Below are 12456 nucleotides of genomic sequence, written 5' to 3'. Positions count from 1 at the left end.
TTCTATTTGAAAGCAAAGTTTTTTTATTCTAATTTTCTTAAAGGAATTATGAGGCTGTCATAGCTTAATCATTCTCTGCTGTGCTATGAATGACTGAGAGCAGCTGAAAACACTGATCTTCCCACATTTGTTACACTAGGCTTTCTTGTCATGATCATGTTGTAAGTCAGCCATCCCCAAAGTCAGGACTGCTGCCGCCCACTTAAGAACCAGAAAATCCCAACGGGCCCATCCATCTTAAATCTAATCAAAACACAAGAGAAAGCGATATAGTTCCTTTAAATTTGTGTTCAAAAAACATAAACAACCTTATCTAGATTGATTAATTTGTGTCAGAAAAATTTGTAATATCACAAACTAGCTATCTCCTATTACCAAATTAAATTCATTTTTTATATAAAAAAATACATGTATATAAAAATTTAACTGTACAAACCTGTGAGTATTCAAACTAATCAATTTCTGTTATTACTGAGGCCTACTTGCAGTACCTTTGTGGCCCACCAGGGGCTTCAGGAGTCATTGTTGTAGGTCATACAGTATGTTTGCAGAAATGTAGGAACTCACAAAAGATTTACATTCATGTATTAGATCGCATTCGGTGCATTATCATACAATTTTTAGTGAAATCTTAGATGCTTCAAGCAATCCCTGCCTGAGCTTCCTCATTCTAATTCAGTCCTTGTGCTCCTTGTCAACACAAATAAACAGAAGCAGTCACCCCTCACTTACTGTACTAATCAAATGCCAAGTCAGAAATTATTGCAAGGAAGCAGCTGTCTCAAAACAACGTCATGTTCCCACAATGAGCCGCATTCAAGTCAAAGTAAGCAAAGGATCATGAGAACTGCCAGTTAGATGCATAACAGATTGACCGTCTCTCCTTCCTCTTGTAACAGTTTTAGTGGCAAAGAAATGTGCAGCATTATCTCAGGGCAGAAGAAGTTAAGGCTTTGTAAGTCACAGTTCTGTTTGCATTCTTTGTTTGCCTGCTGGACAAGAGTGCTGGACAAGAGTAGAGAAAAAAAAACATTAAATCCAGGTAACTCACGGTTACGCTTGCCCTCCTCATCTCCCTCCTCCTCGTTCTCAGGGTCGATGTCCTCTGCCTGGGTGATCCAGTCCAAGTAGCCCTTCAGGTCTTCTTCTAACTGCTGCTTCTCACGCAGCTTCTGGAAATCACCTCGAGCCTTGGCCTTTTCTCGCTCTTTGGAGAACTCTCTATAGAGGGGAAAGCATAATGTCAAACGTGGGTCACCGTAACACTGTACAGAATGGCAGCGCTCTGCAGTCTTAAAACTAAGGCTGCACTAAAACTGATAACTTAATAACCTCAACAAACAATTTCTTATCATTTGTTAAATGTGCAGGGTTAAACTTATTTGTGGAATTCACACGCAGCATCACATTTTTATATTATTACCAAAATGAGCAAAATACCCCATCTATGAATATGTTTTATAGATATATTACACGCATACTGTAAATTGTATGTTCCTTTCAAGTAGACTCTCAGCACCCACAACAGGGCATTTTATTAAAACAACAATTCAAAACAGAAACATGAAACATACCCACTCAGCACACCCAAAACCAGGTTAAGAACAAAGAAGGATCCAAAGATGACGAGGCTGACAAAGTAGACCCACGGCAGCTCAAAGCCCATTGCATCATTCATCTACACAGAAAGAGATAATAGGAACATTTAACTGAATTAACTCTAAATTCAGACATGGCAATGTTATTCTTACAGCTTACATAGATTAAATTATTCGAAATAAAAACTGAATTCTAATTTTAAAAAAATCATTAACTCATGGAGGTGCAAAGCCCACAGTATCCCTTGAGCAGGAAAGAGGTTTGTCACTCAATGGCAGCTAAAACTGCAGCAGGACGGGTGACCACTAGAGGGAACCACGTGAGAGACAACTGGGTCAGTTATGAATGACAGTGAGTACTTGTATTAGTGTTAGTAATGAGGCTGTGCCAAATGACCGCACTAAATCCAACGTGCCTCTTAGCTGAGCTGCTGGCAACACCAGGACCTAAAAGTTTGCCCTTTTTTCATAATCACATTTCACACAGCTCTCATCACAGTAGGCACTTTTCTTTGCTCAGTCAGTGTAAATGTTTACAGTTTACACTTCTATTTTGATAGTCATTTTCCCGTTAAAGAAAAAAATCCCACTGATGTGCCTGCCTCCAGCCGCAGAACCGCCCACCCCGAAGAAAAATTTATACTTGGCTTATATCAGTACGAAAGGCTCAAGGTCAGTTTTAATTTATACATCTGCGTAGCTATCCTGCCATGATCTCTTTTTCCATCTTTTAGGTTTGCTGAATCTCCTTCCTTCCACCACTTTAACAGCAGTATTAGCATGGGATTGCCATGGTAACACATACATGCATGAAAGTGTGTGGGACAGAGAGAGAGAGTCTGAGAAGACGAACGAGAAGGAGGTGAAGAGGTTCATTATTTCATAGATGAGGGTCTCCATCAATAAAAGGGCGTGGGTGTATTGTGAGGAAAACTCATCATCAGTGCTGAGTATTTTGGCTAATTAAAAGCTGTTGGTGATTTGTGTTAATATGAAGCCGGGGGTTTCAGGTTAGCCTTTAAAAATGGGTTGCACACTCTAGCTGTGAAAACTTTTTTAGAAAATAACAACAACAACAAAAAAAAAAAATCACATAAAGCATGGATTTGCAAAACAGAGAGAAAAAAACAAAGGCTTAAATGAGTTTGCTTGGAAAAGTGTTGCTGGGGTCAAACCTGCATGAAAAATCATGGTTCTGAATGGTGTCTTACTGCTTTTGTCACATTTGTAACTAATGTTCCATTGTTAAGCAATAGCTCCATTGTCTATATAACAATAGTTTGTCATGCGAATCCCCTTTTTTTGTTAGGAGCTATAAAAAACAACTTTCCTTTTTTTAAGGAATTTAAATGACATTAACTTTGTTTAAAAAAAACCATGCATAATCCTATTACACTTATTATTACTTTAATATTATACATACAGTGCTGTGTAAATCTCCTGAGCCAGCATTTTCTTCAAACATGTGCAAACTTTGAGAAATACAGGATATAAGGCACAAATAGAGTTTGTGGAATTCTAACAAAGTTGGAAATCAGTATTTGGTATCTTTATTCTTCAACGCCGCCTGACCTCTCTTAGGCAGCTTTCTTGTAATATATTTCACTAGTGTGCAGGAATAGCTCTCCAGGCTCCTTGAAGGACATTTAGAGCTCTTTGTTGGATGTTGCCTGTCGTTTTTTTCTGTTCTCTGTCAAGATGATCCAACACTGTTTCAGTAATGTTGAGGTTTGGGCTTTGGGGATCCATGACTGATAGTGTTTTCCTATCCAGATATGCTTGTATTGAATTTGCAGTGTGTTTGGGATCACTATCATGCTAAAACAAAAAAAATCCAGTTCCAGTCGCACGCTTTCCAGATGCAATTGCATCCTGCATAAAACTCCGATGGTAGTTTTCTGTCTTGAAAATTCCATCAATTTCGACAAGATCCACAAACCATAACAGAGCCTCCACCATGTTTTACAAATGGCTGTAGACACTCTTTCCTGACCTCCTCAGTGCATATTGATGATTATTTTGCACTTCATAAGAGATGTTACTGATTTTCAGTCTTCTTGTGTAACTTGGGTTACCTCAGCCTTTTCTATAAGTTTCCCATTCTTAAGTAATGGAACAGTAGATGGATCAAGTGAAAGGCCAGATGCATCTCTCAGGTCCTGTGACAGGATTGTTTCCTGTTCTTAAGAACATGACTTTCAGATACTGTTGATCGGTTCAGTTTCACCAAGACACACCATGCCAATGTATGCCAGGTTTTCAGCTAATAGCACTTTGGGAATCATTTTGTTGTTTTCCAAATACTATGCCTGTCAAACTGTCTAATATTTGGTATTTTTGTATATTAATCTAAACAAACCATTTTTCCCAATAGGCTGCTAGTAACAAAGTCCCTAAAGATAAGATTTAAAATTGGCTCTTAGTTGTCTAAATATGTTAACACAACACTGGTTCTTCCAGGAAGCTATGTGTCTTTATTTATGTCTGAATGATTCATAGGTCAGCATTAAGTAGCTTAAAAAACACAAATAACATTCTACTGAAAATAGCCAGGTACAAAGAGTGGACTGAATAATGACTGGAAAAGCAGCCAGTATCCAAAGTCAACATCCTACACCATGAGAAATCCTGGAGAACTATTGCTCAAGACCACTTAATAAATTGCAAGAAAGTCTGGCTCCCTGGAAACAACATATAAATAAATGCAGGGTGGCTCAAGACTTTTGCACAGCACTATATTTTCAAGTAGCATTGTAAATTTGGGTTTACCCAGTAGAGAACGTCAGTCCAGCCTTCCATGGTGATGCACTGGAACACAGTGAGCATGGCAAACAAAAAGTTGTCAAAGTTGGTGATGCCATTGTTGGGGCCTTGCCAGCCCTCCCGGCAAACTGTACCATTGAGAAGGCAATGACGCCCATGCCCTGATATTGCACATGGCGCCGGCTCTTCCTCTGCGAGGGCACCTGGAGATACAAAGACAAACAGGTAAATCAACATGGAAACAACATGAAAGCGACTTTAGATCATCCAGGCAAAACTTGTTCAATTATTTGTCACATCATTTCACGTATGTTCTTTGTCCAAGTTTAAATCTCATGTTGCATCTTCATTCTTAGTGTGTTATAATCTATCTATTTTCAAGAATGTGGAGTTTTTTTCCTCCAGCATTATTTTTAAGAGTTCCCCATCACTGTATTTTCTTTGATTCTGACATTATGATTGGATTATTACTTCATGCAAAGATAATAATAAAGTTAAGTTTAAGCTATATCCATGATAAAATAGGTATCAGGAATCCATAGAGCCATTCATGCATTCCTCTGTGTCACACTTTAAAATTTCACTGTTCAGTATTCTGACATTATTCCATCATCATAGGAGCAATGCAGAAAATTATGCTATACACTAACATTAATTACAGTTTGCCCCAGCACCCCACGCTTACAGTTCACTCACTGTAGATTAGCCCACATGTTAAACTTTCCACCTTTTTAATCAAATAACCACAGTGCTTCTACACACACAAATTCAAACATGTGGCCTCTTCCTTTTTTGGATGCATGCCCCTCTGACCTATCCAAAAACCTAAAAAAAAACACATGCTAAATGCTATTTTTCAGGGCTGGTGAACACACAGTGGCTTTGATTAAAGCGAGATTCAATCCTGCTCTGTCGCGACCTCTCGACTTTACCCTACTGTGCTTCTCCTGAAGTCACCAGGCAAACAGAACAGATGAAAGCAAGAAAGGGAGAGAAAGAAGGCGAGATTACGTGAAAGGTGTATGAGAGGGAGAGTGACACGCCACAATAACAGTTGTCGTAATGCAGCAAATCCCTGTTACTTAAGCTGCTTCAATCCCGTCAGTCAGCCATTTTAGACTATAACTGTGGTTTTATGTATGTGTCTTTGTGTACATATGTGCTAATGTCCATCAACATGTCCCTTTTTTTCTGATACACTGACATCAAAGAGTAATGGTAAAGCAAAGGTCAAGCATGTTTACATAATAGCTAGATATTAGTCATTTAATCACTGGATTTAATCCACCATCTGCTGTTCTGCCCTGTTTTCAGTGGCTTGTCACCATTCACATAGGTACATGTGTCCATTCATTTTCAGGGACAGGGATTGAATCCTGAGTCTGTTCTAAGGTGACGTGTATGCCTGTTTACATTACATTATGGAGTACAAATCCCTCTTTTAACAGGTGTCTGTAGAAAGTGAAGCAGACGTGTAGTAGCAGACAAGAAAGGAAGATACCTTACCTGTTTCTGTCATGTAACAGGTGGCATGCATTTTGCCAATAAAAAGCTCCAGGCCAATGATGGCATAGATAATAATGACAAAGAGGACCAGCAGAGCGATGTGAAGCAAGGGAACCATGGCTTTAATAATGGAATTTAAAACCACCTGTAAACCTGCAAAAATATAAAGAAGCTAAAGTCAGTCAGAAGAAGCATCAGTTTTACTCTGCGGGAATTGGGACAGATGCAAAAAGACAAAAACACAAATTATTTACCCAATCATTTAACCATGATATGATTATCAATCATATAATGCCCATGATAACAATGATTATGCAAGAAAGCAAACAAAGGACCAAAATATTAAGGCCTAATTAGACTGTAAATCATGAATACGACTCCAACAAACACTAATGGTAACCCTTTACATGGTAAATCATGGCATTTGATGTTGAAAGGTACTGTAAAAAGTAATCAGCTGAAATCCGTACTGATACCACAACATTGCATCTAAATGAACATGAGTCTCTTCCTATTATTCACTAAATATTCTTAAAAGAATCTATCTTGGAAATATAGAATAAACAGACATAAATGTGAGAGCTGCAAATAACTTTTATTTTCATTATCAATTTGTCTTATAGTATTTTCTCAGTATTAAGGCATTTTCAATAAACAAAATACAAGAAATAATGAAAGATGAAGTTCCTAATGTGGGGTTAGTGATCGTTTTGTTTGACAAACAGTCCAAAAAAATACAAAGCCTGCAAATTTATTAAGAAGGTGGAACTGTATTTAACCATCAAGACTTTATTGGATTAATAAAAAGAGTTTACATTTATTTCTTTTTGATAACCAGCTACAGAACAAAATCTCTAAACGCTTAAAAAAAAAATCACTTTTCCAGTCAAAGTTTGTTTAGCTAGCAACTGGCACGTAGGCAACCTACTGTATGTTTTGCTATACAATACATAGGTATACAGAAACTTGCACACAAACACTGTATTCACATTAGTGCAAATGTACACATTTGTAAAAATGCACAATTTCTTACAAAAGTCTAATTATATCAGTGGATAGGAATGAAAGCTAGCAAACGATCCTCTGCTTTACTAGCTAACGGGTTGAAACATCCCAGCTAAATCAGACTGCAAAGACAAGACAAACGTTAAACTCAGTTTCAGTATAGAACTGAAACTCAATGCATCTTCATCTGTCCCAGAGGTACTTTTTTCCTCAGACCTAGCAAATGCTACGTTGCTATGGCAACTCAAAGAATGTAGACACATTAGGGCATGTGTTGATTTAAGGTCAAATGTGTGCTGAAAACAGAAACACTGAAGGAAAAAAGTATATAATGAATGATAAAGAAACTGGGTAATATGATAGGACCTACACAAACTTCTAAGAGCTAATGTTTAACCAACCATCTTATTTTTATTTTGGTAAACTACCTTTGCACTGCTAACAGTCAAGTGTCTTTGGAGGGCAGTGGAAGGAATACAATACTCAAATAACCCAACAGCACAAACTAACAAAAACCTCACTAAATAGTTAGTGATAACAGTTCCAGAAATGACTACAGAAATGTTCCAGTAGGCCCAGCCTGGACGTCAATAAAAGGTTGGAGTGGGTATAGCAGACAGTAAAGTTAGCAAGTCAAAGCACAGGTCATGCTGCTTTACTGTTGCTAGCACCGTGATTTAATTTTAAAGTGTTTAATACAACACAGTGAATATTTCACTTAGCGAGACAGTGAGATAGTGCTTTATCACAATTTATACACTTGCTACTTTGTAATAGTCCATCATTCTTTTACCCACATCCTACCTTGGCCACTAAAAGAAGTTTTGAGCTGTTTCATAAACAGGCGGATTATTGAGATCAATAAGCCAAATAAAGACTAAAGAATATATAATTTAAGGTCTTTTTATTTTCAGTTCAAGTCATTTTTATTTTATATAAAGCCAAATCACAACATCAGTCATCTTAATATCACCTTTATATTGTAAGATAAAAATCTTATAATAATTCAGAGAAAAGCTCAACAATCAGACGACCCCCCTATGAGCAAGCACTTGGTGACAGTGGGAAGGAAAAGCTCCCATTTAACAGGAAGAACCCTCCAACAGAACCAGTCTCAGGAAGGAGCAGCTGTTTGCTGCCATGAGGGGAGGGAGACAGGACAAAAGACACATGTATCATTTGTGTGATATTACAAAGTACTATGTAGTACCTATGGTAGGGTAACTGACTTTGTGATTGCAGCTCATCTTCATATCTTTATTTTTTTTTGCTAGTCTTGTGCTTTTCATACAGCTACTATAAGAAACCTCGTTCCTGCATGTTGTGATTCATTTTATGGCTCTTTTTTCCTTGTTAACAATACTATCAAGATTACAACATCTCAGTGCATAATCACACATTTTTGGGTAGCTTGCTTGCTTACATAAAAACTTTAACAAGCATCCAGTGAAACTCCTTAAGGATGTTTTATTTATTCCTGCATAATCCCTGCCATCCTGAATGACTAAAAACTTTTAATTCAATATCAGTTCAATTCAATTTCATTTATATAGCGCCAAATCACAACAACAGTCGCCTCAAGGCGCTTTATATCAAAAACAAGCATTTAAATATTACTGAATGAATTTTAAATAATTATCTGATAGCAGTTCTAACGGCTTGTTATTACAAATGCTGATGCGATAACGACACCAGAAACAACAGACTCGGTCAGGGTCACCATGTCCTACTTCTCAACTGCATCCTGCCCATGTTTACCTGTCACCTTTGTTTGCAGAGAAAAACATAGAGTAGTTGATATTTGGCCATGCTGACTAATAAAAGCCAGTTAATTACCTTCAAATGCATTTAAAACATATGAGAACTGCTGTTTTGCCTCAAGGACAAATGACCAGAAAAACTCCAGCTGCTTGAAATACCCTTTACTTGGGTGTTTTAAGGTTGCCATAGTGACTGTCTTTGCAGAGACAATTCAGCTGAGCTGGAATAGAAATCTAATAACATAACAGAGAGAACCTGGGGACAGCAAAGAAGTGTTTTTCACACAAAACACCGGGTTGAATAAAACATAACAGGCTGAAAATATCAACACAATGTTAATGTGAAATACATGGTCCCCTAATTCAATAAGTTCCATATTGTAATAAAACACAACTTTGAAATCACTGAAAAATTGGGCTACTCATAAGACTGGATGACAAAGCTAGGTAAGCACAAAAGAAGATGTGTTAAAGGTGTCTTATAATAAGAAATAAGAAAATGTCCCTAGTGCAAACGCTAACTTATGCTAACAGCACATGAAAGGCTCTGAGGCTCTGTCAGCTGTGTACCCCACCTCTCGCCCTGTAACAGCTGGAATAGGCTCCAGCCCAACTGTGACCCTAAACTGGATAAGTGGAATAAAATGAATAGTTGGAGCAGGTGGAACCATGCTAACTCAGAACAGATCATTTTCACTAAACACACCTAATGATAATTTAGACTAATAACACGCCGTAGTCATGCATTTAGGAGAAAATAGTTCAAACAAATCTACTGTTTTTTAAATTTTTCATTGAATTTTATGCCAGTAGGAAGTTGGGACGTGGCCATGCTTGCCTCCGTATCCTATTATGTAGATTCCATTACTATAGTGCCATACTCTTCACATCCCATATGTGCACAGCGTTTTTCATCTGCATACCATACTTTGCTCCAAAACCGGTACGCATTAATGTGTGTATCACAAAAGTGTCCCGTGCACACAGATGCTGGCTTTTGAAATGTGCACCAATAACAAGCCAGATGTTTCCTTCCTTACTCAGAGTCCATGACTCATGTCAACATGTGATCTGTTGTGTCTTTAGTGTTTTAATTATGTGCAAGTGACACCAATCCAGCTTTTGAGGATACAGTATTTTATGTTTGCTGGGTACACCCATTTCTCAAGACTATGTGGGTGTGAACATCTGGTTCCAATAGCAAACACGTATCTATCTGTCCCTCACTACACCGATGAATCCTCCGCTTCTTTTTAATGTGTCTCAGAGCAATCCTTCACATGTTTTGATTTCTGTAATTTCAGCAGCTGTTTAGTCCCATTATTTTCTCCCCAAATATATTTCCATTGTGTTTTGTGAGATTTTGGGGTTTTTTCTACGTCCATTGTGTGTTTCAGTGCCATGACAGGATCACGTGCATCCAAGCATACAGTATCTACACTCATCTCAACCCAGTCACTGTGAAATTAGCTGAGAACTCCTGTGTGAGTTCATAGGGCGCTTAAATAAAGAGAAGATTAATTGGTTTGGACTTAAGGGCGTAAAACATGTACATTTATTCCACATTTTTATGTTTACTCACTGGGAACTCCAGAGACAAGGCGAAGGGGTCGTAGCACGCGAAAGGCTCGGAGGGCCTTGACGTCAAACCCTCCAGGTTTGCCTCCAGACTGACCACCAGAATCTGCATCTTTGGTTATCATCTCCAGAACCACACTGAACAACCTGGAGATGAGAGAGGGGGAGAGAGAGGGAGATAAAATATAGAGAAAGTGAGGCAGAGGCATGTAAGGGAAGAAGCAGTAATGGCAATGTGATGAAAACAGAGCAGAAAAAGATAAAAGCAAAAGAGTCAGAAAGCAATGAACAAAGCCGTGAGTCCTCTTTGTTCTTGTCTCTCTGTTCAAGCACCTGCCTGTGCAAGTGTGCATGGTTTATGTGTGTGCTCTTTACATATGTCTATGGATATTTACCTTTAGTTTTTCACACCTCATCACAGTTTACATTGAAGTCCCACAGGAGCCAGGTGGTCTACTGATAAACCGTCACTCTATACAAAGCCATATATTCGTGTCTTTGTGCGTGTATGAGTGTGCACTTTGGTGCATGTGCTCAAAACATCACTATTGTAGTGATACAGGACAGAATTTAAAAGGTCATGATTCATTTTTGATTGAGAGAGCGGAAGGCCAGATGTTGGGCTAAGTTGCGCAAATGCACAAATATGTGTTATACCATCTTTTTTCAAGTACATGGAAGAGAGCGTAGAAGATGTGCGCATGATTGGTTTCTTATGTAAAAAGAATTGTGTGCGTGTGCAAATGTGTATTTGTACGTATATCCTGCATTATGTGCTACCTGTAAACTCACCCCACAATGACAATGACAAAGTCCAGCATGTTCCAGCCGTTTCTGACGTAGGAGTTTTGGTGCATCACCAGACCGTAGGCAATAATCTTCAGAAATGTCTCTATTGTGAAAATGATGAGGAAGGCATACTCTACTGTCTCCTGCATAGAGGGAACAGAAACAAGGAAGAAAACAGGTGTAAAGAGGAGAGGGGTGGAAAACAATGAAAGATGTTTATTTAAACTTTGCGACCTTGTTGGACAATGGTGTGTGCAACGACTTGCAGCCGCACCAGGTATCTGTTATCAATAAAAGGCAAACGGTCAATGACCATGTTTTCAATCCCAACCCCCCCCTCCTAGCACATTCAACAAATGTAGCCTGCGTGTGCTGAGCTAGAGGACATGCTGACTAAAAAGACAAAAAAAACCCTGAAGAAGTACTTTAAAAATTAATCCTAAATCTATTCAGCCAGATGAAATCAAGATTAAAAAAGGTAATATTTCATCCATGGACATAAAGCACGTCATCAAACAGAAATCTCTCTAATAATCCGCTGATCAATTATCAGTTGAGTTACTATAATAAGCTTATAATATTGACATGAAAACACCGCTTTGTATTTATATCTATACACATGTAAGACATGTCTTCTTCTTCTTCTTTTTCTTCAGGCTGCCACAGGGGTCACCACTGCACATCATCTGCTTCCATTTCAGTCTAACCCTAGCATCCTCTTCTGGCACACCAATCCCCTGCATGTCCTCCTTCACTACATCCACAAATCCTTTCTGTGATCTTTCTCTTTTCCTCCTGCCTGGCAGCTCCATCTTCAACATCCTTTTCCCATTATACATGCACTCTTCCTCCCATGTCCACATGTTTGTGAGGTGTGACAATTTAAATCTAGATCTTAAGGAACCATATCATTCCTTAAAATAAAAGTTTGCTAAAGAGTCTACATATAAGGCTTGCAATAGTGCGCTGTGTTCATTCTGATGATTTATTCGTATTTTCATGATTCAGGCTTCAAGTGTGTCAATATAAAATAAAACTGAAACAGCATTTGCCGTAGTGTCACAAGTGCAGAAGCAGACATCATGATGCATTGAGAATAGACATAACACAACAAGCAGAAACAAACTTTCCAGTAGTGATGTTTTAAGTTAAATGTGGCTCAGTCCTGAAATGTTCAGGTACCCATAAGCATATCGCACAAGTGTTCTAGTTCAAGAATGGACTGTGACTCTGGTTCTGAAAGTAAAGAAAATTGTGAGTTTTTCATGAGTACATGATGTTTGCACCAAAAGAAAAAAGAAAAAAACAGAAAAGACAATCATAATATGTCTTTTGAGAGCTCAAGATTTTATACAGCAGCAGCATTGTGAAATATGATGTAACACCGGCTTTATATGGAAGGATGTGACTGTGGGTGGAAATGACCCCCTTTCATTCATTTGCATTCAGGTGAACCT

General features: G+C 38.3%; 1 protein-coding gene across 13 annotated transcripts in view; it reads right to left on the bottom strand.

Moving 5' to 3' along the window:
- cacna1db (calcium channel, voltage-dependent, L type, alpha 1D subunit, b) overlaps window positions 1–12456 on the bottom strand; it is a 90768-nt gene that overhangs the window by 45817 nt on the left and 32495 nt on the right. For all 13 annotated transcript variants that reach the window (XM_076878036.1, XM_076878033.1, XM_076878039.1 and 10 more), the window contains exons 4-9: window positions 11003–11142; window positions 10215–10357; window positions 5868–6020; window positions 4368–4564; window positions 1575–1678; window positions 1052–1221 (exon numbers count right to left, since the gene is read on the bottom strand). In XM_076878036.1, coding sequence (XP_076734151.1) covers window positions 1052–1221; window positions 1575–1678; window positions 4368–4564; window positions 5868–6020; window positions 10215–10357; window positions 11003–11142 — 907 coding nt within the window. The remainder of the gene's footprint in view (window positions 1–1051; window positions 1222–1574; window positions 1679–4367; window positions 4565–5867; window positions 6021–10214; window positions 10358–11002; window positions 11143–12456) is intronic.

The sequence above is a fragment of the Maylandia zebra genome, linkage group LG20, assembly GCF_041146795.1.
Source record: "Maylandia zebra isolate NMK-2024a linkage group LG20, Mzebra_GT3a, whole genome shotgun sequence".
NCBI classification, from domain to species: domain Eukaryota; kingdom Metazoa; phylum Chordata; class Actinopteri; order Cichliformes; family Cichlidae; genus Maylandia; species Maylandia zebra.
Note: the sequence above shows the minus strand (reverse complement) of the source record. Positions and strands in the feature narration are given on the sequence as shown.